The sequence below is a fragment of the Zonotrichia albicollis genome, chromosome 13 (genome assembly GCF_047830755.1).
Source record: "Zonotrichia albicollis isolate bZonAlb1 chromosome 13, bZonAlb1.hap1, whole genome shotgun sequence".
NCBI classification, from domain to species: Eukaryota; Metazoa; Chordata; class Aves; order Passeriformes; family Passerellidae; genus Zonotrichia; species Zonotrichia albicollis.
Window position 1 is genome coordinate 4,129,524 of NC_133831.1, and position 24,814 is coordinate 4,154,337.

The 24,814-nt window shown below is 39.5% G+C and overlaps 1 protein-coding gene across 2 annotated transcripts in view; it reads right to left on the minus strand.

Moving 5' to 3' along the window:
- The window catches only part of CDH13 (cadherin 13), a 444,090-nt gene that overhangs the window by 120,871 nt on the left and 298,405 nt on the right, over positions 1-24,814 (minus strand). For both annotated transcript variants that reach the window (XM_074550802.1, XM_074550801.1), the window contains exon 7: positions 9,352-9,530. In XM_074550802.1, coding sequence (XP_074406903.1) covers positions 9,352-9,530 — 179 coding nt within the window. The remainder of the gene's footprint in view (positions 1-9,351; positions 9,531-24,814) is intronic.

A 24,814-nucleotide genomic window follows, 5' to 3' on the forward strand; every position in this document is an offset into this window, starting at 1 on the left:
AACTCTTGAGTCCCAAGTACTCCGAGGTGCAAGTCCACCAAACTAAGCAATTATTCCTATAGTAACTTGGAAGAAATTCCATTTATTTTCAGTGCTAACTCTACTTGACTCATGCTGGTTGTAAACTGACCCCTTCCAGATATTCTCCTTTCTGCTCTCTTCAGCACTGAGCATCCTGAAAGTATTGATAGTTGTGTCAAAAAGCCAGACTTTGAAGATAAAATATCCAAAAGTTTTGTTTCCAAGCATTAACTGTGCTCCACACTGCTTTTATAGCAGGAAGCCGATCTTGTCCAGGCAGCAAAAACTGTTTGGAAATGGGAAACTTCCAAAAAAAAAAATTGAATTAATCCATAGTGATGCACTTCTACCTTTTGGAGTCATATTCCTTGGCCCCAAGCAAGGGCTGATGAAACACTGCCAGTGAGAATCTGTCAGATTTTTCCACTTTTTGGCACCTCTTAGTCTACATGGATAGCATTAATTTTTTCTTTTCTGTTTATGTACTCACCCACCTCTCCCTAAACTGAAAACACTGCCCCAAACATCTGCAAAATGTATGGTGTGTCCTTAACCTGGAAATTCTAAGTTTCACCATCTTTAGTCATAGATGAAAATTAAGATTGTTGTGCTCTTATTTCTAGCAGAATATTTCCAGCATTTAGCAATTAACCATTTAGCAATTAACCATTTAGCAATTAACCATTTAGCAATTAATTATTTAGCAATTAACCATTTAGCAATTAACCAGCTCCTCTGCAAAACCTGCAACTGGAGGCATTTTTTATTTTAAGTCCACCACTTCTTTTCCCTTCTTAGACAGCCATTTGTCACAGTGGGATTTTCACCTCTCCACATCCATAAAACTAATATTCCTCTCTTTTTCTTTTTTTAATAAAGAAACTCTCACCAAAAAAAAAAAAAAAGACATTTCCATTATCAGCTTCTATTCAAAATATGTGGGCAGCTGATATCATGTTTTGTGTCACTCTTTGTAAGTGCCTTGAGGATGATATTTTTTAAATCTCTCTGCAATACATCAGTGTCAAAGAAACTCAGGATGTTTGGATGAGTGACATTTCTAGAGGATCAGCAAACTATCTGCCACGGGAGGCAGTGATACCCAAACTCCTAACCCAAAACATCAGAGGGAGAACATAAATATTGCTCAGTGCAGCCACAGAGAGCTGCAGGTTTGAAAAATCAGATTCACATCGTTTTGTGGGAAATGTGGAGATTTTCCAGGAAGCAAACTGTGAGAGTTGAAATTATGGTTGGGGCCACCAATAGATCAGAACCTCATTGGGGAATGAAGGACCAGTAGCCCACCTAAGAAATAAATCCAAGATTCTAATGAAGAACCAGAAATGCTCCTTCTTCCCTCCTTGTCAGCGAGAGACACAGACAAAGCAGTTAAAAGATTTCTTTGTGCGATATCTTGGGATTCATGGAAAGGAAAGCAAAGTCCTTGCTGAAGCTCTGCCTTTAAATGGTAATTTATCCCTGCAAGCTCCAGGTGAAAAGCTTGACAAGGACATGCAGCAAATCTCCAGATTGTGTTGGGTGAAACCTTAAAGGAGCACCTACAGGTGGGTGCTGGCCAGCAGAGCTGCAGGAATGCTCCTTTATGGATTTCCTCTGAAGGAAATAAGGTTGGCTGTGATGACCAGAAGGTTCTATCTGCAAAATTGTTTCCAACAAACCAGAGTTCAGGACTGCCACAGACACAGAGGGGCAAAGTGGGATTTGGGGGCATCTCCAGAGGGTTTGGCTGCTCCAGTGGAAAAGGTGAAAACACAAAGTACAGGCAGCAGCTTCTGCAGGGAGCTGTCCATCCCCAAAGACAGCAGAAGTGTTTGCTCATCTTTATTCCAGAAGTGGATTCTCACACTTTGTGCTCTGTGTTTGGAAGAAAAGCATCGAGTGATGTGTCTGCCCCAGGTCTGGGTGCTGCACTCCCTGCCCAGGAGGAGACAGGAATATTGGAATGGCTTCCTGATGGGATATGCTCATCCCTTATGGGTTTTTACAGAAGAGAAACTCTGGTCCTATTATTGTCAGAGAAGAAAAAGGAAGGAAGGAGAAGGAAGGAGAAGGAAGGAGAAGGAAGGAGAAGGAAGGAGAAGGAAGGAGAAGGAAGGAGAAGGAAGGAGAAGGAAGGAGAAGGAAGGAGAAGGAAGGAGAAGGAAGGAGAAGGAAGGAGAAGGAAGGAGAAGGAAGGAGAAGGAAGGAGAAGGAAGGAGAAGGAAGGAGAAGGAAGGAGAAGGAAGGAGAAGGAAGGAGAAGGAAGGAGAAGGAAGGAGAAGGAAGGAGGAGGAAGGAGGAGGAAGGAGAAGGAAGGAGAAGGAAGGAGAAGGAAGGAAAAGGAAGGAAGGTTCTTTCTTTCTTTAGACTACCAAGCTATGTGTTAAATGAAATTAGAAATTATCTAACAACGTCATGAAAGATATGTAGGAATTCTGCCACTGTAGCTTCAAACAGATCAGATTTGTGTTTTTAATGAGCATACCTATCCTTTCATGTTCTCTCAATAGGAGCTTTTCCTGTTTGTAACCTGAACCATACTGCTCATATTTTGACACATAACTTTGACTTTTATTTGTCCTTTGCACAGCTTCTTTCAAGATTCAAGAACAGGTTAATGAGCTATCTCATCAAAAACATAATAGGAATCAAACTAAGATTTACTGGTAAACTAAGATTTTTTTTTTTCCTCACTACAGGCATTTAAGCTCAAACACTGAAAAATTCATCACAAAATAAACTTTAAATATGATTTTACATTTCACTAAGAAACACTTTCAATCCCTGTCCATATTTTCATAAATAACATTATAATTGGCAGATATTTTTTCTCCCCATTTCTAATATTTCAGGTATAATGGGATATGAAGCATTCTCTAAAAAGACACCAAAGGCCCATGAGTTTTTCTCTGACTCAAGACCCTCTGCTGCTTATGTTTACAAGCATCAGAAACCAGAATGTAAGAAATGCATTAACCACGGGGAAATGGTGAATACCTTGTTTATCTTGTTTTTTAAGCAGAAAGAAATATGAGATATTGCTGTATCTATTACTAAAACCCCTTAAACCATATAAACTGAGGTTCAGCTCTGGAATTTACCACACAGCAAAACAAGTTAAAGGTGTGCAAGTGGGAGTTCTGTCAGAGAAGACAAGACAAAATGATACAATTATTCCAACTTAGAGCTGATATGCTCCAAGGTATATGTTTTCCCACAATTGCTGTAAATATGAATATGTTAGAGGTTAATACCAAGATCAAATGTGGAATGCATTTGCTGAAAAGATTAATATCTTTTCATTAAAAATGAGAGTGCACTGTTGGTTCAGCATTTGCATTTAGATCGAGTAGGTAATAACTATATTGACTGCTAAGACACCTATCTCCAAAAGGGAAAATATGGATAAAAAGGGTGGTGTCCACATGCACAAGAGGAGGAGATTTTTCTATTTCCCACTGAGAAATAAAAGTTCAGCCCTTTGGACCTGAGCACTGTGGTTTACTCATGCCAGCAGAGCTGCTCTGTGCTGTAAAGAACATTTCTGCCCTGCTCCACACCAGCAGTGTGCTGCTGATTGGAAAATTGCACAGCCATGCATCCCTCCCAGCCAGGACAGGCATGGCTGGGCGTTGTACTCTCATTTTTGCTGCAGGTTTGGTTTAAATCCCAGAATTGGCTGGGTGTTGTACTCTCATTTTTGCTGAAGGTTTGGTTTAAATCCCAGAGCCTTTGGTTAAGGGGGAGGTTCAACCAACGGTTGCAGAGTCAAAACAGGGTTGGGACCTCTGGACATCACCCATTCCAAGCCTCTCCAAGGCAGGAATGTTTTTCCATTCAATAAGAAAAGTGTCCAGGAATGGCACATGGTGCTTTCTCCAGCCCAACACCCTTCCAGAAAGCCACTCTTTCAAGCCTGGGGATGTGCAGACACTTTATTCCCCAAGCAGGAATCCACTCAGACATTTCTTCCACCTAAACTACTCAGACATTTCCTCCTCCAGTTTTACTCCCCTCTGTCCCCACCTCACACAGACAATTCTTTATAATAATTCAATTTCATGAGCCACACAGAACTACCTTAGAATTATTTATATAACATCCAATATACCAATATTAAATTGGTACCCAGATTTTTTTTTTTCAGAATAAAAACTTGGTGCTGTTTGTCCAGGTGTGTTTGGGATGTCTCCAGAGGAGACTCCACACCCTCCCTGGGCAGCTGCTCCAGGGCTCTGCCCCCTCCACAGAAAATTATTCCTCATGTTGATGTGGAACTTGTTCTGCTTAATTTTATGGCAATTGCTCCTTGTCCTGGAGATAAACAACACCAAAAAGAGTTTGGAACCATTCTCTTGGCACCCAGCTTGGAAATATTTGTAAGGATTGGTGGGATCCTCTCTCAGCCTCCCCTTCTCCGGAGTAACGAGGCCCAGTTCCCTCACCAGGGAGATGCTGCAGACCCCAAACCATCTTTGTTTTTGTGGGCAGTTCACACAAACACAAACAATGGGGGCTGGTGCAACTCCAGCTTTCTCATAGTTCATGGCAAAAAGCTTTCAGCTCCATTTTCGCAAGTCATAAAGTGTGGAACAAGTATTTATGATTGAAACCGTGGCAGAGTGATGCACCAAGATTGGTGCAAATGCTCACAGAACACAGCAGCTGCTGCCTGAGCTTTTGTCAGCCCACAGCAGAACTCACATTTCACTCACCCCAGTCCATCCCGGGGTCTCTCACAACCAAAAACCACTTGAACTGGATTTCTTGAGGTGTTTAAAACCACCAGCACACAGATCAGCGTGCGGCAGACAGCTCAAACCATTTGTTAACCTGAACTCAAATTAAGCACAGCAGTTCCTATCAAAAGCAAAAGCAGGTTACCTCTCAAACTGTGAGAAGTAAATATTTCACTTAAGCAACTGTGGTGACAGCTTTCCTTTAGTACTTTAGCCATGAAGTTTATACAAATCACAGTTGCTTTCCTGTAGAGCACAGGGCTCTGCAACACTGGGAAAGCAGCATTGTGGGCAAGAAGAAAACCCAAATCCTGACCCGTAAAGGAAATTTCAGAGCTCATTCTACAAGACCACAAGTGTTTTCTTCACTTCATGAGGAGCATTATTTTCCTCTCACTGCAGGGAAGTGTCACTTTGAGCTGGAGTCTCCATCCCTGAAATTGAGGACATTTCCTCAAGGTTTCCTTCCAACTTCTTCCCCTCCCCCTGTTTTTCTTGCTTTTTTACTCTCTCTCCCTGTTGTGCTCTATTTTGTGTCATTTAGACCATATATTTTGATGGAGGGCATCCTTCTCCTCTGAATTTATGAATCAAAATGCATTTTCCAATGGATACCTGGAGGTATAATTTGCCCCCTAACACTCTTCAATCTTTATTACTGACACATTCAAGGATGCCTAACTCCCACAAGAGGAAAAAAAACACAACCCACATTAATCTTCAAAAATGTGTCCTTACCTGCCTTCTGAAAATGAAAATGGATGTTCTTTGAGAAATTACCTGAGTTTTGCTTTAAACCCCCAGGATCCTGCACTTCTAGAAACGATTTTGAATCTAAAAAATTTATAAATAAAAAAATTGCTGGTGTATAAATACAAATCCTTCACTGTGACTTTTCCTTGGAGGAAGGAAGCATTCCTTCCATCCTGCTGGATGCAGTCTGGGGGGCTCCTGCAGATCCTTTTTGTGCAGAAGGACAGAAGGACTTTTTTGTAGGGGATACTCCAATATGGAAACAGCTCCAAAGCAACTCCATCACCCATCCCTGCCCCATCAAACACCCAGACAATTCCTAACAGGGAGCATCCCCATCTCCAAACTCTCCATTTAGAAACAGACTCAATAAATCAGAGTCACAGAAAAAAATGTAAAATTGAAGACTTATAGGAATTTGGTCCTCCATAGTTAAGATGCTCAGTTGGAGTTGACCAGAAACAAGTCAGTTCCTTCTCCTTTTACATTTGATTTATTTTCAAAGTATCTCCTTAGAAATAACTTTTTTCCCCAATAATACTTTAGAAATGAAAGTACTTCATTTTTGTCTCTTAATATTGTTAATATAGATCTTTACTAATGCAAACTAAGAATTGCCCATCTACATAATTTGATTTAAAAACTGAGCTCTCTAGATGTCCAAATTTTATTTAATTTTAATGTAAATGCCTCTATTTTGATACTTTTCTCTGGAACAAGAATTTCTAGGCTATGCCATAGCTCCATTTCTGAAAGTGCTGTAGCATGGAGAAACAATTTGGAATTTCCAGGATGGACAAAACCTGGCAGATGTTTTCTATGTCCACATCTCAGTCTCCCCCACTGGGCAAAACCTCCAGTCTCCTGTTCCCTCTGATGCAGAAACATGAAATAAATCTTACTTAAAATGAAAAAAATAACAACAAAAAGACCAAAGCCACCCTTTAAACAATTTATATACAGCTAATTTTTCTTAAATGCAGTGAAGAGTTTCCCAAAAGCATCAAGGACCATGCAGGGGTAAATGTTACAGAGATGGAAAATAGGAGTAATTTTAGTCAGTGCTTTAACATGCTTTGGAAGAGTTCATATAAACCCCTGGTGCACAATCACATTAATGATGAAAAATAGTTTTCTCCATGTCCATCCTAGAGAATTTTTTACTTTAATTCAGCTCCTTAATTGGTGTCTGGGGCTGCTTTAGTTTTAAAGAGCACACCTACAATCACAGCAGCTGTTGACCCAGTTAAAGGTTTCAGTAAAGCCTCGGAGAAGCTGCAGGTTGAACTGGAATTCACAAATAATCAGATTCACCAGGACCAGGAGATTTTGCTGGGCTGTGGAATTCCCCAGCACAATCTCACTTTTCTCCACCCCTACACAAAGGCTGTGTGTACCTCCACGAGCTACACCTGCAAACGCTGCTGGCTCAAATTCCAGCTCAAATTCCAGCATCAGCTGAGCTGCTCTCAACATCCAACCTCCTGTCCAAGCAGTGGAAAAGCTGATGGGAGGGTTTGCTGCTTCCTCTGTGTGTCCACCACAGCACATTGTCCTCTGAGGTGCCAAGAACAGCAAGGAAAGAATTGCTGAGATAAAACCATTCCTGACTCACAAATTCTCCTTCGTGAGGATTTTGTCCTCAACCTCCAGCTTGTGTTTCACACCTTCTAGCAAGGCTTTCAGGGGGAAGAACACTTCTTCCTCCCATGTTTCTACAACACAATTCATGGGAGATTGTGACAAGGGGCCAAAACATTTAGGATTTGCTCAGGCCCCAATAAAAAGACATTAATACCAGCAGAGGAATGGCACATTCCAGAAAGCCACTCTTTCAAGCCTGGGGATGTGCAGACACCTCATTCCCCAAGCAGGAATCCACTCAGACATTTCTTCCTCCTAAACTACTCAGACATTTCCTCCTCCACGTTTCACTCCCCCTCTGTGCCCACCTCACACAGACAATTTTTTATAATAATTCAATTTCATGAGCCACACAGAACTGCATAAGAGTTATTTATATAGCATCAATATTAAATTGGTACCCAGATTTTTTTTCAGAATAAAAACCTTGAGGGTGCTTGTCTCTAAAAGCTGCAATTATGGTTAAAAATAGAAGCAATTCATCTTTGACCATGAATGGCAACTCCACAGGTCTGAAAATGGAGGCCTGACCACCAGTTTCTACTCAAGACATATGGGCAGGAAGGGGAAGAAGCTAAACCCACAAAGATGACTGTGAAAAAATAAACATCCTTTTTCCCAAAGCCTTTCCTCTGACAAGACAAAGTGAGACTGGATTTCAACTGCAGACAATACTTAATTTTAGTGTTAAAATTCTACATAGCCACACATTTTGGTTAGTAAACCACTCCGATTTGGAACAACAAAAACTACTCTGGAATTTCAACAGATCCCAGCTTGTCATGTCACTTTCAAACTGAAGGTGTAAAATTGGTGATTATTAAAAATCATGAGGAATTCAGATCCAGCCATAACATCCATCTGACTGAGGCCAGGTTTCTTGCTTGGAGACAGCATCATTATTTCATGAATCACCAGTGACCTTTGGAAGGCACTGGGAAAAGCAGCCATGTTCATTCCTTTCCATTGATTTTCTAATTTTGAGTAAATTGGTTTAATCTGGGGAATGGTTATCTATGAGGAATAAAAATACTTAAAACTGTCTTTAGGAAACAGTAAAAAGCTGAACTGTTTGAACTGAAACAATGAATTTGGAAGGGAAACTTTAAGGTAGAAAAGGTAGGGATTTTGTAAACTTTAACTTGGGCACCATTCTGTGGCCAGGCACCCAAATATGAATAAAGTTAGAATCTCTAAACTCAAAAACACAGATATTCAGGCCCAGACATTAGCTCTACTCCACTGTGTTTCTGGTATCTGTGACTGATTTACTCATGAGATAATTGCTGTTGGAAAAGCCTGTAGAAAGAAATTACCGACCTAGAAAGGGAAGTGCATTATCTGGTAACATGAAAAATAAGGGGCTGAATATTGGGAACATTGGACAATCATGAGTCTAATCAACTTGGAAGACAAGCTCAGTGACTCAGCACACACCTGAAACATCCTGCAAGAACAGAATTTGGATGTCTCCAGGAATCTAAGAGCACTCAGGGCTACTTCATCAAAGGAAATTGTGATTTACAGAGTAACTCTTTCTGGTGCCAAGATTTTATATATTCCGGTATCTAAACCTTTAGATTAACAGATTGCCTCTTCTTTATTATCTTCTGAACATGAAATGATCATACCTAAGCCTTCTTTGCCATCAATTTATGCTCTCATAATGTTAATGATCTGTTATAAGCATGGAATTTGGCACTGTGGCAATTCACCTTAAAGCCATCTGAGGATTACCTGTTCCTTCCCAACCCCTTTTATATTTTCTCTTTTTGGCTATGGGGTACCAAGTGAATTAGGTTATTAAGTCCACTCATAAAAATATTCTAGGAAAGATATAGAGCACTAAACTAATACTCAGAGTGAGCTATATGCACAATTGGCTCTGGGTGTCAATTACTAACTCTAAGTTGAAGTCCACTTAATCCTGAGGTCTTCTTTCTCACTACACAACACTAAATGTCTTGCACAGATATTATGAACTACTAGATTTATAAACACTGATCAGAGCATAGAACTTCTTAAGTCAAAGTAAGAAATAAACAAAATTCTTAGAAGAAATGAGCATTCTCAAAAATGAGTATCTGACTCCCCACACAACAAGACCCAAAGCTTCTTTTCATGACCCAGAAGAAGATCAGAGGCACAACCATTAAAGCATGAGACTGGAGATAGGAAAGTTGTCACCCACCTCCCGGTCCAGCAGCGCAGGGGACACCACTGTGACGATGTCTCCCTTCTCAGGGTCGATGTAGAACATGTTTGGGGAGGGTTTGGTGGGGGTCTGCCTGAGGATGTTGTAGCGCAGCAGGGCGTTGTCCGTGCCGGCGTCGTCGGCGTCGAACGCCGCCATGCGCATCACCGTGGTTCCTGGGGAGAGGGCACACGGCAGGCACTGAGCAAAAACCATCTCAAACTGAGTGCTTCCGCCTTACTTAGGTTCCATTTTTGTTCATGTTATCTTTACTTTTGTTTGTTTGCTTGTTTTTTTAACTAGGATTGGAAGAGACCTTTGAGATCATGGAGTCCAACCCAGCCCCAACACCTCAACCAAACCCTGGCACCCAGTGCCACATCCAGGCTTTGTTAAACACATCCGGGGATGGGGACTCCACCACCTTCCTGGGCAGACAATACCAGAACTTTATCACAATTTCTGTAAAATCTTTTTCCTAATAAAGGTTTTTCCATGTACTTTATCATCTTTCCATGAAAAGCTTTTTCCAACCTATATTTCCCCTTGTGTCTTCTGGTTCTGTCAGTGCTGCCTGGAGAAAGAAACCAACCTGACCACAGCCACCTTTCAGGTGTTGTAGAGAGTGAGTACTTGTTACTCATCCAATAGAAGACTTATGTGCTCTAACACAAATTCCCTGTATCTCTGGGCTTTGAAGCCATCCACAGTAATTGCATTTCACTGAATGAATTACAGGTGTATCACTTCCACTTTTAATTCTGCAGGCAGGAAATCCACAGGTGGCTACAATGAAAACAACAATACTGAAATAACAAGTCTCTAATTGCATGGTGGAGTGTTGCAGTTCAAATTGTGTTGGATGTCATTTCTGTCAATAAGAAATGTTGTAATTATTAAAGCCTGCTTTGTTCCAATTTCAATTTGTACAAATTTATGAGCTTATTTTATGAACATCAACAAGCCCCCATCTCTATTGCCCCACTGTCCTTCCAGTGCTGAAGGTTTCTGTGCCAGGAAATTCCCTGGGCACACAGTTCTGCTGCAGAGTGCAATAAGGGAAATGCAATTCCCTGCACAGATTCCTAAATGCTGTGCAGAGGAAAAACCTCCCTTTGTTTCTTCATCACAGTTAATGGAGAGAGCCCTGAGCTGCTGCCAGCCCTGTGCTAGGATGGGAGCACATCCTGCATCCCTGGATCAAGGATTGTCCTCTCCCCAAGACATTTTATCAGCTTTGTACAGTGCACTGAGAAACAAAGAAAGGGCATAATGAGACACCTGCGCTGAACTGTGAGATGCTCACCCCTAGACCAAAATGATTTCTTCATCAGTTCATCTGTAATTGTAAGTGTAAGCACTACTTTGAAAAGCAATCTAACTAAATAATATATGGTCACAGCAAGATTAAATATTTCTGGTAATATTGAGCTGAAGACAGAATGAGATTCTACCAAATAACAAAAATACCAAATTCCGCCAAATACCAAAAAAGCCATGGTCAAATCAATAAATTCATCTCAATAGTGGATCAATGTTAAGTAACAGATTAGTGTGAGATATTAGCAAACTATAAAGTAATAAATCTAAGAAGGGATCCAGTCTTTGGCCTAAAATCCCAACTGAAGCAATTTATCAGGTTCCATGATCTACACCACTTCCACTGAAGTAACTTTGCAATGACACCATTATCTCCTGTGTGACTCAGTGTCAGAGAGAGCCAGAATTCTTGTTACAGGTTAATTCCTATGTGGGAGCTCACCCTTTCTTTTCCTCACAGACTGGGCAAGTATTATTTTAAAATGGTCAACACATTTTAAATACAGCATTTAAATTTATAAATTGAATATATATATATTTAATATATATGATATTAAATATATAAAATATATATAATAGATATTATATGTAAAAATTAAATATATAAATTTAAATTCAGCATTTTCATTTCTTCATAGATCTATAAGACCATAGGATCATTTTTCAGTATTCACAGAGTCTTCTGTGGCAAAATGACTACAAGAGAGTAAAACCTGATGCAGACAGGGCCTGAGACATTAGATTGCAAGTGCCTCAGTAACAGAAATATGTATCATTCATGTACAGGGAGTTTGTTTTCTTTCTGAAGGTCTTGGATTTAAAAAATCAAATAAAAATGAAATATTGTGGTAAAAATAAAAACAAGCCCAGTCTCAGTTATAGACTGATATAACAACTGCCTGCTCACTGTTAAACAAACTCAACTGCCTTGTTTAGATACATTTATTCTTCTCTTTTTTCCCTTTTTGTTGTATTTCCCAGAGTACAGCATTGCCTCTTCTTGTAGTGACCTTGAATATCAGCTCTCAGAGGTTTTATTTTATTGCTACTTCGGGCAGAGTTACCCCCTTGAGAAAAATAGCAGAGACCTGACAGCATGTTGGTTTTATTCAGCAGTGATTAAAGGTCAGACAGCTCAAAAAGAAGCTTACCACTGGATACCATGCCATGTTTTCCAGTGTTACAAGATGATCCCAGCCCTGATATTTTCACCCACTTTGTGTGAGACTGATTGAGAAGAAAAGAGAGAAAAGAAATGCTTTCTTTTTTGAAGAATTAAGATTCACCCAATTGCTGTGTTTTAGAAATTTATCACATTTTTGAGATTTTTTAATATCAATGTTAGATAACATATTTCACAAGGGTCTCTAAATCACAAGGTTTCAGTGAAATTAATAAGGACCAAGGCAAATCTTTAAGGGATCTTTAAGAGTGCCCAAGTTCATCTGAAATTAAATGGATTTTAGTACACAATGGTTTCCTGAAGAATGCACTTTAATATGCCCTGCTCAAGTACAGTAGAAAACATTTTGGATGAATACAAGGTTGCTATTATTATAAATCTATTAGATGAGTTGATGTTCAGCAGAGATTTAGAAACTTACAACATATATTCAACTAAAAATCCCATTTATACGGTTGTCCAACTGAAATATTTCTGATGATAAAACAGCGGAAGGCACATGTAAATTTTAAGATCTGATGTAAATCCAGTAATCTCTCATTACCCTGGCATAGGACTGGCTTAACACCATGGCTGAGTCTGGCTCTGATTTGCCAGGTGCAGTTCCTTAACCTTTCAACTCACTAGACATTATCTTGTTCCCTGCAATCATTCCTTTGGAGCATGCAGATAAGAACTGCAGCAACTCAGATGAGCAGAATTTTACATCCATTTTGCATAGAGATGCATTTTCCAGGAGGGAAGCTGGAGAGGATTAGATACATCTTTTTTCTCTGCTTCTTCTCTCAAAAGTTTTGTGCCATTGATTCATGGCTACCATCAAAGTGGAATTTAAATTTAATTTTAAAGTTATTCTATTCTCACAAGTTCTCATTATGTGTAAAAAATGCACATAAAATGTGGGGTTGTCTTTAGATGTTGTTAGGTATTAGTAGAGGTTGTGTTTGGTTTTTGTTTGGGGATCAATACAGAAAACTGAACCCCATGTGCTTCATATTTGTGGCTGATGCCTTAAAAATCACAAGAGCTTTAATCCAGCAGTTAAAACATTCACCTGGAACCCTTTGGAGAAGCCTAATAGCTGCATTTCCAGGGAAGAAATTCTCCATCCTAACTGAGGTGTCCACAGAGAGAGCAAACAAACAAATGACAAATTGGGATTGGACCACCAGAAAAAATAATGTTTATATAGAGGTCTTGAAGGTGTAGTGGCCCAAATGTATGTTTTGAAAGGCTGTGCAACAGGCATCCAGTCCAAAAGAGCTTCATTAGAGATGTACATACACTTCTTCAGTTTCCTCCCTCATCATAAACTTTTATTCTTCATAAAAGATTCATTTCCCCAAGCCCATAAACTGACTGCATCTAATTCAGTGTCATTTTACAAATACTTCCATTCCTGGCATCAATCAAATGCAGCTGCCTTTCAAACCACAAAACAACAGCTTGCTACATTATCATGTTAAACAATATATATAAACTGATCAGGCTGGGGAAGGGATGTCTGCAAAATCAGCAGCTTCTTCCTTGTGCCAATGACGCACAGAGATCCAGGGAGGAAACTCTCCCAGGAAAGCTGCACTTGTGTCCTGGTGTGTCTCAATATCAGGGTTTGTTTGCCAAAATTTCTGGGCAGAATCACTCAGAAATCCCAGAATCACTCAGAAATCCCAGAACTACTCGGAATCTCCCATTGCATGTCCCAGAGTTCCTCCTTTCTTGCATCCAGATCCCACTCCCAGGCCATTGCTCCAGAGGCTGCAGCTATCAATGTGTTGGTTATTTGAAAATATTGGCAAAATCTCCCCTTAGGCACCAAGAAGTAAAATCTAACATGGTTTTGGAGTGGTTGGAACAGAGGGTTTCTTGGGAAAATCTCTTTAGTATTTTGTTAACAAACTCCTATAACCTGTCTTTCTTTTCCTTTTCCTTTTCCTTTCCCTTTTCCTTTCCCTTTCCCTTTCCCTTTTCCTTTCCCTTTTCCTTTCCCTTTTCCTTTCCCTTTCCCTTTCCCTTTCCCTTTCCCTTTCCCTTTCCCTTTCCCTTTCCCTTTCCCTTTCCCTTTCCCTTTCCCTTTCCTTTTCCCTTTCCTTTTCCCTTTCCTTTTCCCTTTCCTTTTCCCTTTCCTTTTCCCTTTCCTTTTCCCTTTCCTTTTCCCTTTCCTTTTCCCTTTCCTTTCCTTTCCTTTCCTTTCCTTTCCTTTCCTTTCCTTTCCTTTCCTTTCCTTTCCTTTCCTTTCCTTTCCTTTCCTTTCCTTTCCTTTCCTTTCCCTGCTAAGATGCCAAGAGAACATTACAACTAAACTTTTATTTATTTGCTATATGCAGCTGCTGGGTTTAAAAGAAGAACTGGAGAGGAGTGGAAATGAGACTTATCTCCAGCCTGGTGAAATGTGAACAAATGTCTCAAGCCTAAAGCCTTAAGAGAAGACTAAATTTGAAGACCAACAATAAAATATTAACCAGTTTAAGGACTGAAAAAACTTTATGACAGCTACAGAGCTCAAGAACTTCACCATGGAGTTTTCCCAGCTGATTTTCACTCTTTCTGTTGTACTCCATGTATATTCAGTACATTAAATGTTCTCTACATGTGTTACAGAAAGGGAAGGGCTTGTTCTCCTAATTAACATAACTGCACTGAAAAGTTGTGTTTCCACCTTCTCCACAAGTTGAGCTGTGTCTCTGTGCATGATAAAAATTGCACAATTGTTGCATCAGTTGCACAATGTTCCATTTTCCAGATGTACAGCTATTTTAACCCAAGAAGGACTACAAAGAGTAAAAATTTGGATGAAGAAGGAAGAAATCAAGAGGGTTATCTCCATCTCTAGAGCCCAACTTTCAGAAACTGGAACAAAGCAGGAAGCCCTCCTGACAATGCTCTCATCATAACTAATCACATGTTTGATTATCATTTTGTAATTTCAGAAAAAAAGCCCTAGAGGAGCAAAACAAATATAAGAAAAAAGGTGTATTTTGGTTCCAGTCAAGGACATTTGAATTACAATCGTGTATCACTAAAAACTTCAAGACCTTGCTCAATAAAGACATTTACTGAGAATCACTGAGTTCACTCTTTGAGCATATATTTGTACAGGGCAATAATTTTCTACCCTGTTCTCTATTTAAATTCTCTGTTTAGATGTCTGGCAGGTTCTTTTAAACTCTAGATTAGATGGCATCACTGAGCAGTGCCCTGGGAATGCCACTGCACTGCAGCCAGCAGGACGGGAAGGGTGAACTGCTGAACTGCCAGCTCTGGAATGAATAATAAACAAACTTCTCCCAGTACACAGAAGAAACTTCAGTAATATTAAGCAGAGATGAAGAACTGTCAAGAATTGTTACTATCTATAGAGAGCTAATGCAGTCAGAAGCATATAAATTGAGTAAGGAATAATGGGACATTCCCAGCTGAATGTTATGACAGAAGAGAGAAGATGTATGGGCAGGTCAACCTTTAGCAATCCTGGTATTTAACCTTTTTTCCCCAGGAACAGCAGAGTTGTTTTGGCAGAATGAATTATTCACTCCTGGGATGTTTGGAACATGACTTTTCCACAGTCCTGTCCCCAGCCACACTGCAGCCACTGTCACACTGTGAAGAGCTCTCCGGTACTCTCTGCTCCAGGCCAGACATTGATCCATGGCATGTCAGTAAGGGAATTTGCATTAGCTGCAGTTATGTGACATGGATCTTACTTTGGTGTGTTTTGTCTGCAGTGCTGTGGAGGTTTTCATCTTTGGGGTAAAATTGTGTGGTGAAAACATGAAAAATTGTTAGCCCCACCAAGGAGTCCCAAATTGTGTTTTTTTGTCTGTGCACACCAGGTTATGACATTTTGCGGTAGATATTCATACTGAAATTCACCTCTATCTGTGCAGATACAAGAAATTGTGAAAAATGTAATTTATTCTTTTAGAACACCAGATCCCCTTCACAGATTTTGTGTTGTACAAAACTCATTATCCCCAAACAAGATAACATTTAAGACTGTGCATCTTCCCACACACAAGGAAACAAAGATTAAAAAAATGCATGAAGACTTTTGTCTTATAGACTACAGATAGCATGAAACAGGTATTTGCATGAGGAGTAAAATCAATGAAGTCTCATTTCCTATCTGGTACCAACCAAAAGTTCATCCCCCTGAATGGATAAGATGATGTCTTGTAGAGGGATCACAAAACCAGAGCTACAATAGCTCAGCTTTCCCCTCAACAACTCCCCCAGTTCCACTCATCACTTGAGCAAACAATCCTTCGTTGCCCAGGCAAGGGGAATCCTTCATTCTTGCTCATTTACAGACTGGGAATTGCAAGTTTAGTAAAACAGGACTTAGGACAATGGAGATGCAACTGAAAAAAAGCCAATATTCTTCCTCCAGATATAAACAGGCTGCAGGTTTAAGGAAAACACCAAAGGTTTTTTCTTAACCAGGATTCTCCCTAAGCAAAAATGTCACACTCTCATGTGTGTTTCCCTTTTGACCAGCCAAGTTTATTAAGAAAAGTCATGAATTACTTCTTGGATCATGACCATAAGCTATAAAACGTCCCACTGTTCTAATATTCTAAGAGCCAATTCATAACATAATCTTATATGTCAGATCCCATAATTCATAAAGCAATATAACACATTCTCTGGAAGTAAATGGTTTAATGGAAATGATGATATGCACTGAGCATCTCACAGCAGGCAAACATGACAGAGCAGTGATTTATGAGTGCAGGAACATCTATTCAACATACAAAGAGCAAGATTCAGCCCCAGGCATGACAAACACAAAGGGCCCTCGTTCTCTCTGGAGTTTGACTAGCACTAGAAATCAACCAGGAAAATCACAGCAAATAGAGACTGGATGAGACATTTAAACATCATGAAAATCAGCCCTGTCAAAACAAGGCAGGAGCATTCGCAAAAAAGATACACAAGATTCTTTGCTGAGAAGTCAGATGGAGAAATTTCCCGAGTGCCTGTGTAACTCATCCCCACAGGTGCATTTTGCCAACTCTGCAGGAAGGCAGCCCAAATCCCAAGAGGAGTTTGGTGAATGCCAGCTGAGCTCCAGCCCACTGGGGGGTGCTGAGCTCCTCCCTCTGCTTTTATCAAACCAGCAGAGGTAAAAAACCCAAAACTCAACATCCCTGCCCAAAGTGCCCTGCCCAGCCACTGAGCCCTTTGGTCTGAACTGCCTGATGATGCCTCAGGTTTTAACTTTCATATTTTCACATTCTGTGCTGCTTTAGTGTTCAGGTCTGAGCTCCACATGAGGGGATGCTGAGCTCTGTGCACAGAGCAGGGAGACAAAACAATTCCTGCTCCAGCTGGGCACCAAGGACAAATGATCCCAATCCCAGCCCAGGAGCACAAACCCCATGGGCTGGAGAGAGAAAAACAAGCAGGGTGGGACTGCCTGGGCTGAAGCTGGAATGGGACAATGAACTGCAAGGTGCAAATGGAGCAGAACTGATCCCAGGGAGAGACCCCGGGAGCGCTCGTGCATTTTGGGGCCATTTTGGTTCATCTTGGGTGCAGCCCTGGCTGGGCTCTTGTGCTGCCCAAGGTGGATCCATGGAGGAGATCCTTTTAATAAATCCCTGCTTTATTCTTTAGCTCTGTCCAGTCTCTGTTCCAGGTCAGCCTTCCCAAGGCATCACTGACAGCTGAAGGTTTTTGTCAGAGATGCTCCCAGCTCACACGATGCACCGTGCTGTTTTCCCAGGTCCCATGTAAAATTGGAATTGCCTGCAATCATTCAAATTTGATTTCAGGCATATGCAAGCTGTTTAAATGCAGATGCAAACTTTACAGTCAAGGGTAAGCAGAGAGCTTACTAAAAATATATATTCTCACTTACTTCTGTTTTATAATCCAAATGTTTTCTTTTAGCTTTTCTTTACCTTTTCCTGAATAGTTTCCCATTTTTTACCCTTTCCTCTTTTTCTGGGGGGTGGAGTTCTGGCCAGTCAATGCAAATTGTTAGTAGACAGCAATTTTTAAAGCCATACAAATAAATATAACCTGATGCAATTTTCATATCCAGAAATACCCATGAGGAATTGCCTCTTGAATGTGGTAGAAAGCTTCCCCTAAACTTCATGACAAAAAATAAACCAGGAAAAGTAGATTAATCATTTTAGTTTCTCCCCCAAAAAAGAAGTTAATACCCAGTTTCTCCCAGGCTCTAAGCAGGGCAGCATTCTTAATCAAGATAAATGTAGAAAAGAAAATAGAGGTTTCAAAGACTTCACTTAGGTTAGTAAAAAAAGATAGACAATTATTTGCATTCTGAACTTCTGGGAGGGAACTGACCATCTTTCACTTCAAAGCCACTTTCACCTTGTCTCCATCCAGGTCTCTCAAGCAGAATTAGAATTCTGAGTATTTACAGAAATCGCAACAGAACCAAGAGCAGATCCTTCTCTTAGCCCTTACTAAACCAAACACTGCTGGTCACCAAGCTCACATCCATCAAGCCAGGAAAGACTGAATTTGGAGATGAGACTGCAATTCCCAGATCCTAAACAGCCCAGGTAGAACTTATCCCACAACCCCTTCACAGCAGCAGCGTCCTTTGGGAAGGAACCTTGGGGAGGGAGCAGCAGTGTGTTTATATCAGGAGTGTATTAACATCTAACAATGCTTAATAGTGAAAATGAGACAAATATTTTTTCTTTCATTCCAACAGCATATGATTCAAAATTGGGAAAAAACCTCAAAATGAAACAGTGTGATGTATGGACACTAAATGCCTATTTTTTAAAAAACACTAAAAATTACAGTGAGTGAGAACTGGGTAATAAGAAGCCCAGGCTGCACTGTGTGTGTATGTTCTGCATTAAGACTTGTTCCAGAGCAACAACAGAATGGAGAGATTTTTCTAAGAAGAGAACATTTCCACAGATTTCAATAATCTTTTGATCAGGGCCACATTCACAGATGAAAGATCTCATTCCATAAATTGCCTATTTTTTTAAAGGAACTGACTGATTTCCTACAAGTATAAGAAAGGCAGCAATTAAACTCCCCTGTCTCAGTGGGCTTTAATCAAAACCATGTCATTACCTCACAGAAATCATTTTGCACTGTTCTTCTATGTCCAAGTAAGGTACCCTGGCATCCTTCCTGATTAAAAAGCAATAATATTACATTTTTAAAAGATCTATTAGTGCAAGGTCAATCTGCCCCATTTGGAAACACTTTTTGAGACAGTGGGCCAGAATTTCTGTTGATCTAATTCAGCCCAGCACTACTAAAGCAAAGATTTATTTTAGGTGAGGCTGTGGAATACAGGATTGACCTTGAAGGTCTATATTAGGTATACACAGTATTAAATTGCCCCTATTCCCTTTTTATCTCCCTAATTTCTCACTTCAATATATGTGAAATGAAAGAGAAAACTAAAGGATGATCTGATTTTTTTGGTGATTTTTTGTTTGGTTTTTTGTTTGTTTGTTTTTTGTGCCTGTTCTACATTGAACTCTTTCACTTCTTGCTACCAGCAATTTACACAAGTATCCAATTTTTCATATGGATGTAGGATTATGAACGCACAGCACCACAGACTTCAGCAATTACTGCCCCTGGGAAGTTCTCATTGTTACTCTTTGCCTGTTAACTAATGTGAACTGGTGTGCTTTAATCTCAAATTACAAAGTGGAAATAGAAGTGAAACACCCAGCCCTGTTACCTGAGTCTGCCACTGGGCTCTCAGCACCTACATCAATCCAAAATTAACCCAGATGAGCGGAGGGTGCTTCAATATTACAAAAGCAGTGCTAATGAAAGGAGGAGAATCAGATGTCCTAATGAGGAGCAAATCATCTCACAAGGCTGCTCTCTTCCTCTGCAGGAACAGAGCACACACTTAATTCTGATGTATTATTTCATCTCTGTATTGATTTCATCACCAAGTCCCAGCCATTTGATCTATTAAACATCTGAGGGTTTTTATCTGAGGGATAAGTGTTTCCATCATAATACGGGATCTTTTCAGGTGAGTTTTGTTTTTCTTCACCCCCTTCTGCAGCTGAAATCCTGGATGAATTATTTGGTTGGGCTTCTAGTGCCTGCCCTGTTGAACTTATTTAAATTCACCCTGCCTGAGCAATATTTCATAATGGACTTCACTGCTAGACCCAATAAATAAACTGGGCAACTACTCCCTGTTCTTAATTCAGAGAATTGCATTAAGTCCATTGCACTTTTCTGGATAAATCATATCACAGATGCAATAATTCCTATTAAAACTACAAGCAGAAGTGGAAGATTTGATTTTAAGGTCTCAAAGTAAGCGTGGAACAAATCCTTAGTGAGGATCAGAAGGCATGTCTTGGAAAGATATCCTTAAAAAGGATTCATTCTTCCCACATGCATCCTCCTGAACCCATTGAACAGCTTCCCACTGTAAAGGAGCCCACAGGAGAAAGGGTAAACACCTTCAGTTATTCTGGAAACCTGCACTTCAAACTGGTCAGCCTTTAAATCATTCCACACAGCTCATTCCCTAAGAGCAATGTCAGAAAATTGAATTGTTTTCTGCCTTTTCCCCCCATCTTGAGATTAAAGTATCTGCATGTAGAAATCTTTGCAGCCCTTCTTCAAATGATCTTTTTGGTTAAATTATATTTTAAAGCCCCTGACAGCTGAATTTAATAAATTATTCAGATGCTGCAAGAGTGTGCTCTGTGATTTTCATACAGGCCTCTGAAACTATCTTGTATAAATCACAGGTTTCAAAACTGTCCATATTTGTAACAAGAATACAATTTGGGGTGTGTGATATACATTTTCAGTGGGGATCCCGATATTCTTTCCTGAATTAAGTCATTGATTAAATCACTCAGTTCAGAAGTGTGATGACTTTCACTCAGTTACAACCATTTTAGGCTCAGATATCCATCCAGTCTTTTTTATAGCCACTAAAGAGGGACTGGAAATTTTGGATGCAGTTCATCCCATTCTAACATAAAAAATTTAGGAAAGGTGAGATAAAGCACCTTTGGAAGTGTTTCATTCTGACTCTGAAATCTGACTCTGAGAGGGCACTTAAAAGATGTGACACACTCCCATTAATTCTGCACATTACTACAGGTGTGGAAAGCGAGGTTAGAATCAAATATTTCTCCAGTAATTTTGCTCTGGCACCCCCAGAACCCTTTCTCTCCCATCTCACAACTGCTTAGGGCTGAAGGGATCTTTGTTCTGCACAACTTTTCAGCCTCAACCCCTGCAAAATGGAGCCCTGCAAGGATTAAAGCAGCCCAAGACATCCCTGGTTTTATCCCCTTAGAATTGATGCATCTTGTTGGGAAGGGACCTTCAGCAACAAATCAAGTTATTTTAACTCTGTGTGTAATTGATTTAGTACTGAAAGGGCTACATTATGTCCCTGCAAAGAAAATATGAGCATGGAAAAGCTTCTGTGTGTCATAAACCATCTAAATATTGACTATGAGACTCCTTAATGTAAAATTAATAATTAAGCACAGAAGAGGCCATGATATATCACAGCCAGCAACTGGGTACTTAGAGATCATAAAGATTTGTGGAGCTCTGTGCAAATTTGGGGTCATTAAGTCACAGGCTTGCTCAAGTACATTTATGCTTTATAAATGCAGACATTCCTTCTTGGGCACAAAGAAAACAAGCATCAGTCAGAGGCAAATCACCCTGAGAAAGGAGACCCAGAGAGAGATTTCCAATTTTCAATTTTCTAGTTTTCCACCGGGTGCTTTTTCACAACCCTCATCCTGAACACACTTAAAATTCAAGTTTTCAGCTCAGGGCTTCAGTGAAATCTCATTTCTTGGGGAGAAGGTGGCTCTGGCCCCTGTGAGGGTCCATCCCAGCCATCCCCTTTCCCTCCTTTTGGGAGGAATTTGGAAGGCAAAAGGAGCAGACGCAGGTGCTCCTGCCTTGGGTTCCCTGCTGACATTTGCCCTCACAATTTCCAGTGCTGAAAATGTCAATACCAAAATACCACAAAGTTCAAAGGCAATGTGTAAACACCATTTGTCAAACACAGTCACAGAGTTCCCTTCAACCACAGTTCTTTTGTAATTTTGAGTAGAGCCCTGACTCAATGTATGGAAGAACGAAAATTCCAAATGAAATCAACCTTCAGAGTACAAATCCCTGAGAGCTTGAGTGGATTTCTTCCATGCAAAACTTCAGTTAAATAATCAAGTAAGAAATATTTGACTTGAAACGCCAGCGATTTATTTGTTTGTTTTCCCAGTAACTTCTATGAAATCCTAGTTTCTAGGGAGTGAGCTGTAAATCTCCCCAGCAATCAACAAGGTCAGGAATTGAGTCAGAGATTTTGTCTCTGAGGTGTCTGCTCATATCCATCCCTGCCCCTGCCACACACTTCTTAATTAGATCATCAATAAATTATGGTATTTATATAAACAAAGGGTTAGGGATCACAGAATTCCCACCATATAAATTCCTCGACTTTTGGCAAGAGCAGTGACTTCCAAGCCCCATCCCAAACTTAATAATGACTGTAGAAAAAAAAAGAAAAATCCAAGCAAGCAAACTTTACAAATTTGATATCTTTACCTCATAATTTTGGTAAAGATATACATATATATATATATATATATATATATATATATATATATATATATATATATATATATATATATACACACATATATATATACATACACACATATATATATATCCATATATATACATATGTATACACATATATATAATATCTATTATAATATAATTATAATAAATAATTATTAGTAATAACAATCATAACACAATACACTACATTTTTCTTAATTATATTTATTAATTTATTCTATTAATTAATATTTATAACATTAATTGTTATATATAGAAAACAATTATTATATATCTTAGAATTATTTTATGTTTGTTTATCTACAGTAAAAGCCCTATGACAGCTATAAATGAGGCACAATGATCTGTGCCTATGGATTATGTGTCAAACTGGGAAAATTGTCCCTTAAATCACAGATCCATGACAGATCTGGAAAGCCTAAGAGGAAAGAGGCATTCCAGTGGCAGGTACCAATGCCAAGTGAAGTTATTCTGTATTTTTAGAGCATTAACAGGAAGATCCATTAAATAACTGCAAACTCTTTTTGTTCTGAGAGCTCACTTTGCTGTTTTTCCCAACGTGCTGCTTTAAGGAGAGAAGAGTTTGTGATTTCAGTCACTTCCACTGCACCTAGAAGTGACCCAGGGACAGAAATCCCAGCAGATTTCTCCCAAGATTCTCTCACATTTTACTCTCTGTGCCTCAACAGGCAGATCTGACAATGATCTCTTTGCAGTGAATATATCTGCTGGCACAGAACAACCACAAATTAACTCAAATGGGTTATTTGCTAAAGCAAATTAAAAAAGCACATTTTTACAAATTTCCCACTCACACAGAATACCAGTATAGCTTAAAAATGTAAAGAAAAAAATCCAGCTGTGTTTATCCATGCAAGCATTGACTTCTAGAACTGGTGGCAACTTGGTTATGTTGTTAAAAGCACAGAAATACAGGTGTCAATAAAACTGTGAAAAAAAACTGAGGTAGGGATAGGATGTTCTTAAAGAAATCAATCTTAATGATGTCAGAAATGTGATTTTTTCTGTATATATTCGCTAAATTTTTCAGATTTCCCTGGTTAGTAAACTTTTATGTGTATTAAAATATACATATAAACCCCAAAGAGAATATATTTAATAATGCATATTAAGACTTTATGGAGAAGCATTTATCTCTCTATCTAATACCAGGAAGATCTTTTGTCCTTGAAATCCTCATGGATTAACACTAAGTTTTACTTGAAACTTCTAGATGCTTTCAAATCTAAAAATCTATGTAAAATCTCTAATGTTCCTTATAATTTTTTAATATTAAAATAATTTTATTATTAAGATTATTAAAATAATTTATTTATTTTTTAGCAAATAAAACACTTGTACCTTGTAAGTCTGCCATTCTCCAGCTCCCTGCACCATGAAGCACTGTGATTTCCTAGCCAGTATTTTATTTATTTGTCACAGATGACAAATATGTGACAAATATATTTATATAATATATATAAAATGTGATGTTTTGCATGCAACATCACACAAATATGTTGTTATCTGGATAACTCAGCTCATGTATCCTACAGGAATATTTCACTCTGGTGCCTGGAATGCAGCCTGGGCCAAAATTCCCTCCCTTAGCTGGGACCCTGCTGGGTTCTGGGGCAGGGAATGAGAATTTTGCAAGCAGCACTTTTCCCATCTGGGTTCTGTGCTAGAGAAAATGGGAAATGCTGCCAATTTCTGCTTAGATTTTGTCCATAAATCATTCTTTTGCAGAATCAGGAGGCAGTAGAAGCTGCAGCAAAGCACCATTGGAATTTCTATTCCAATTTAGCAAATTCAGCAGCATCCCACTTGCAGAGCTGTTGAGCTAATTTCTGAGGGGGTTTAGCCCATTTGCACACAGGAAATAAATGGATGAATGTTCTCTGGTGTGTCACTCGTGGAATCTCCTGTGTGTGCCACTGGAGCTCCACACAAACATTTCCTGCTGCTTCCAAACAAAAACATCCCCATGCTCAGAAAATGGGATATCCTGAATAATGCAATGTAATTGTATGGGCTGCTGCAGTTGGCTTCCAAAAATCTTCTTTTTAAATAAAGCTTTGCTCACTGATCTGCCAAGGCCTGGGTAGCTGATAAAAATGTCTGAGACATCATGAGAATGTTGCTCCACCATGATTTGAGTGGAAATGTTGCAAAGGGGCCCCAGTGCCCAGGAATTGGAAAGAAATTAACAAAAAAAGGAACATTTCTCATTCTCTGTGTTTGTGCCTGTTCCTAAAGCAGTGAGATCTATGTACAAATCCACAAATTGCATTATAAATTACCCATGCTACAGATGTTTATAAGCCATAATTAAAATCAACCCAGTGC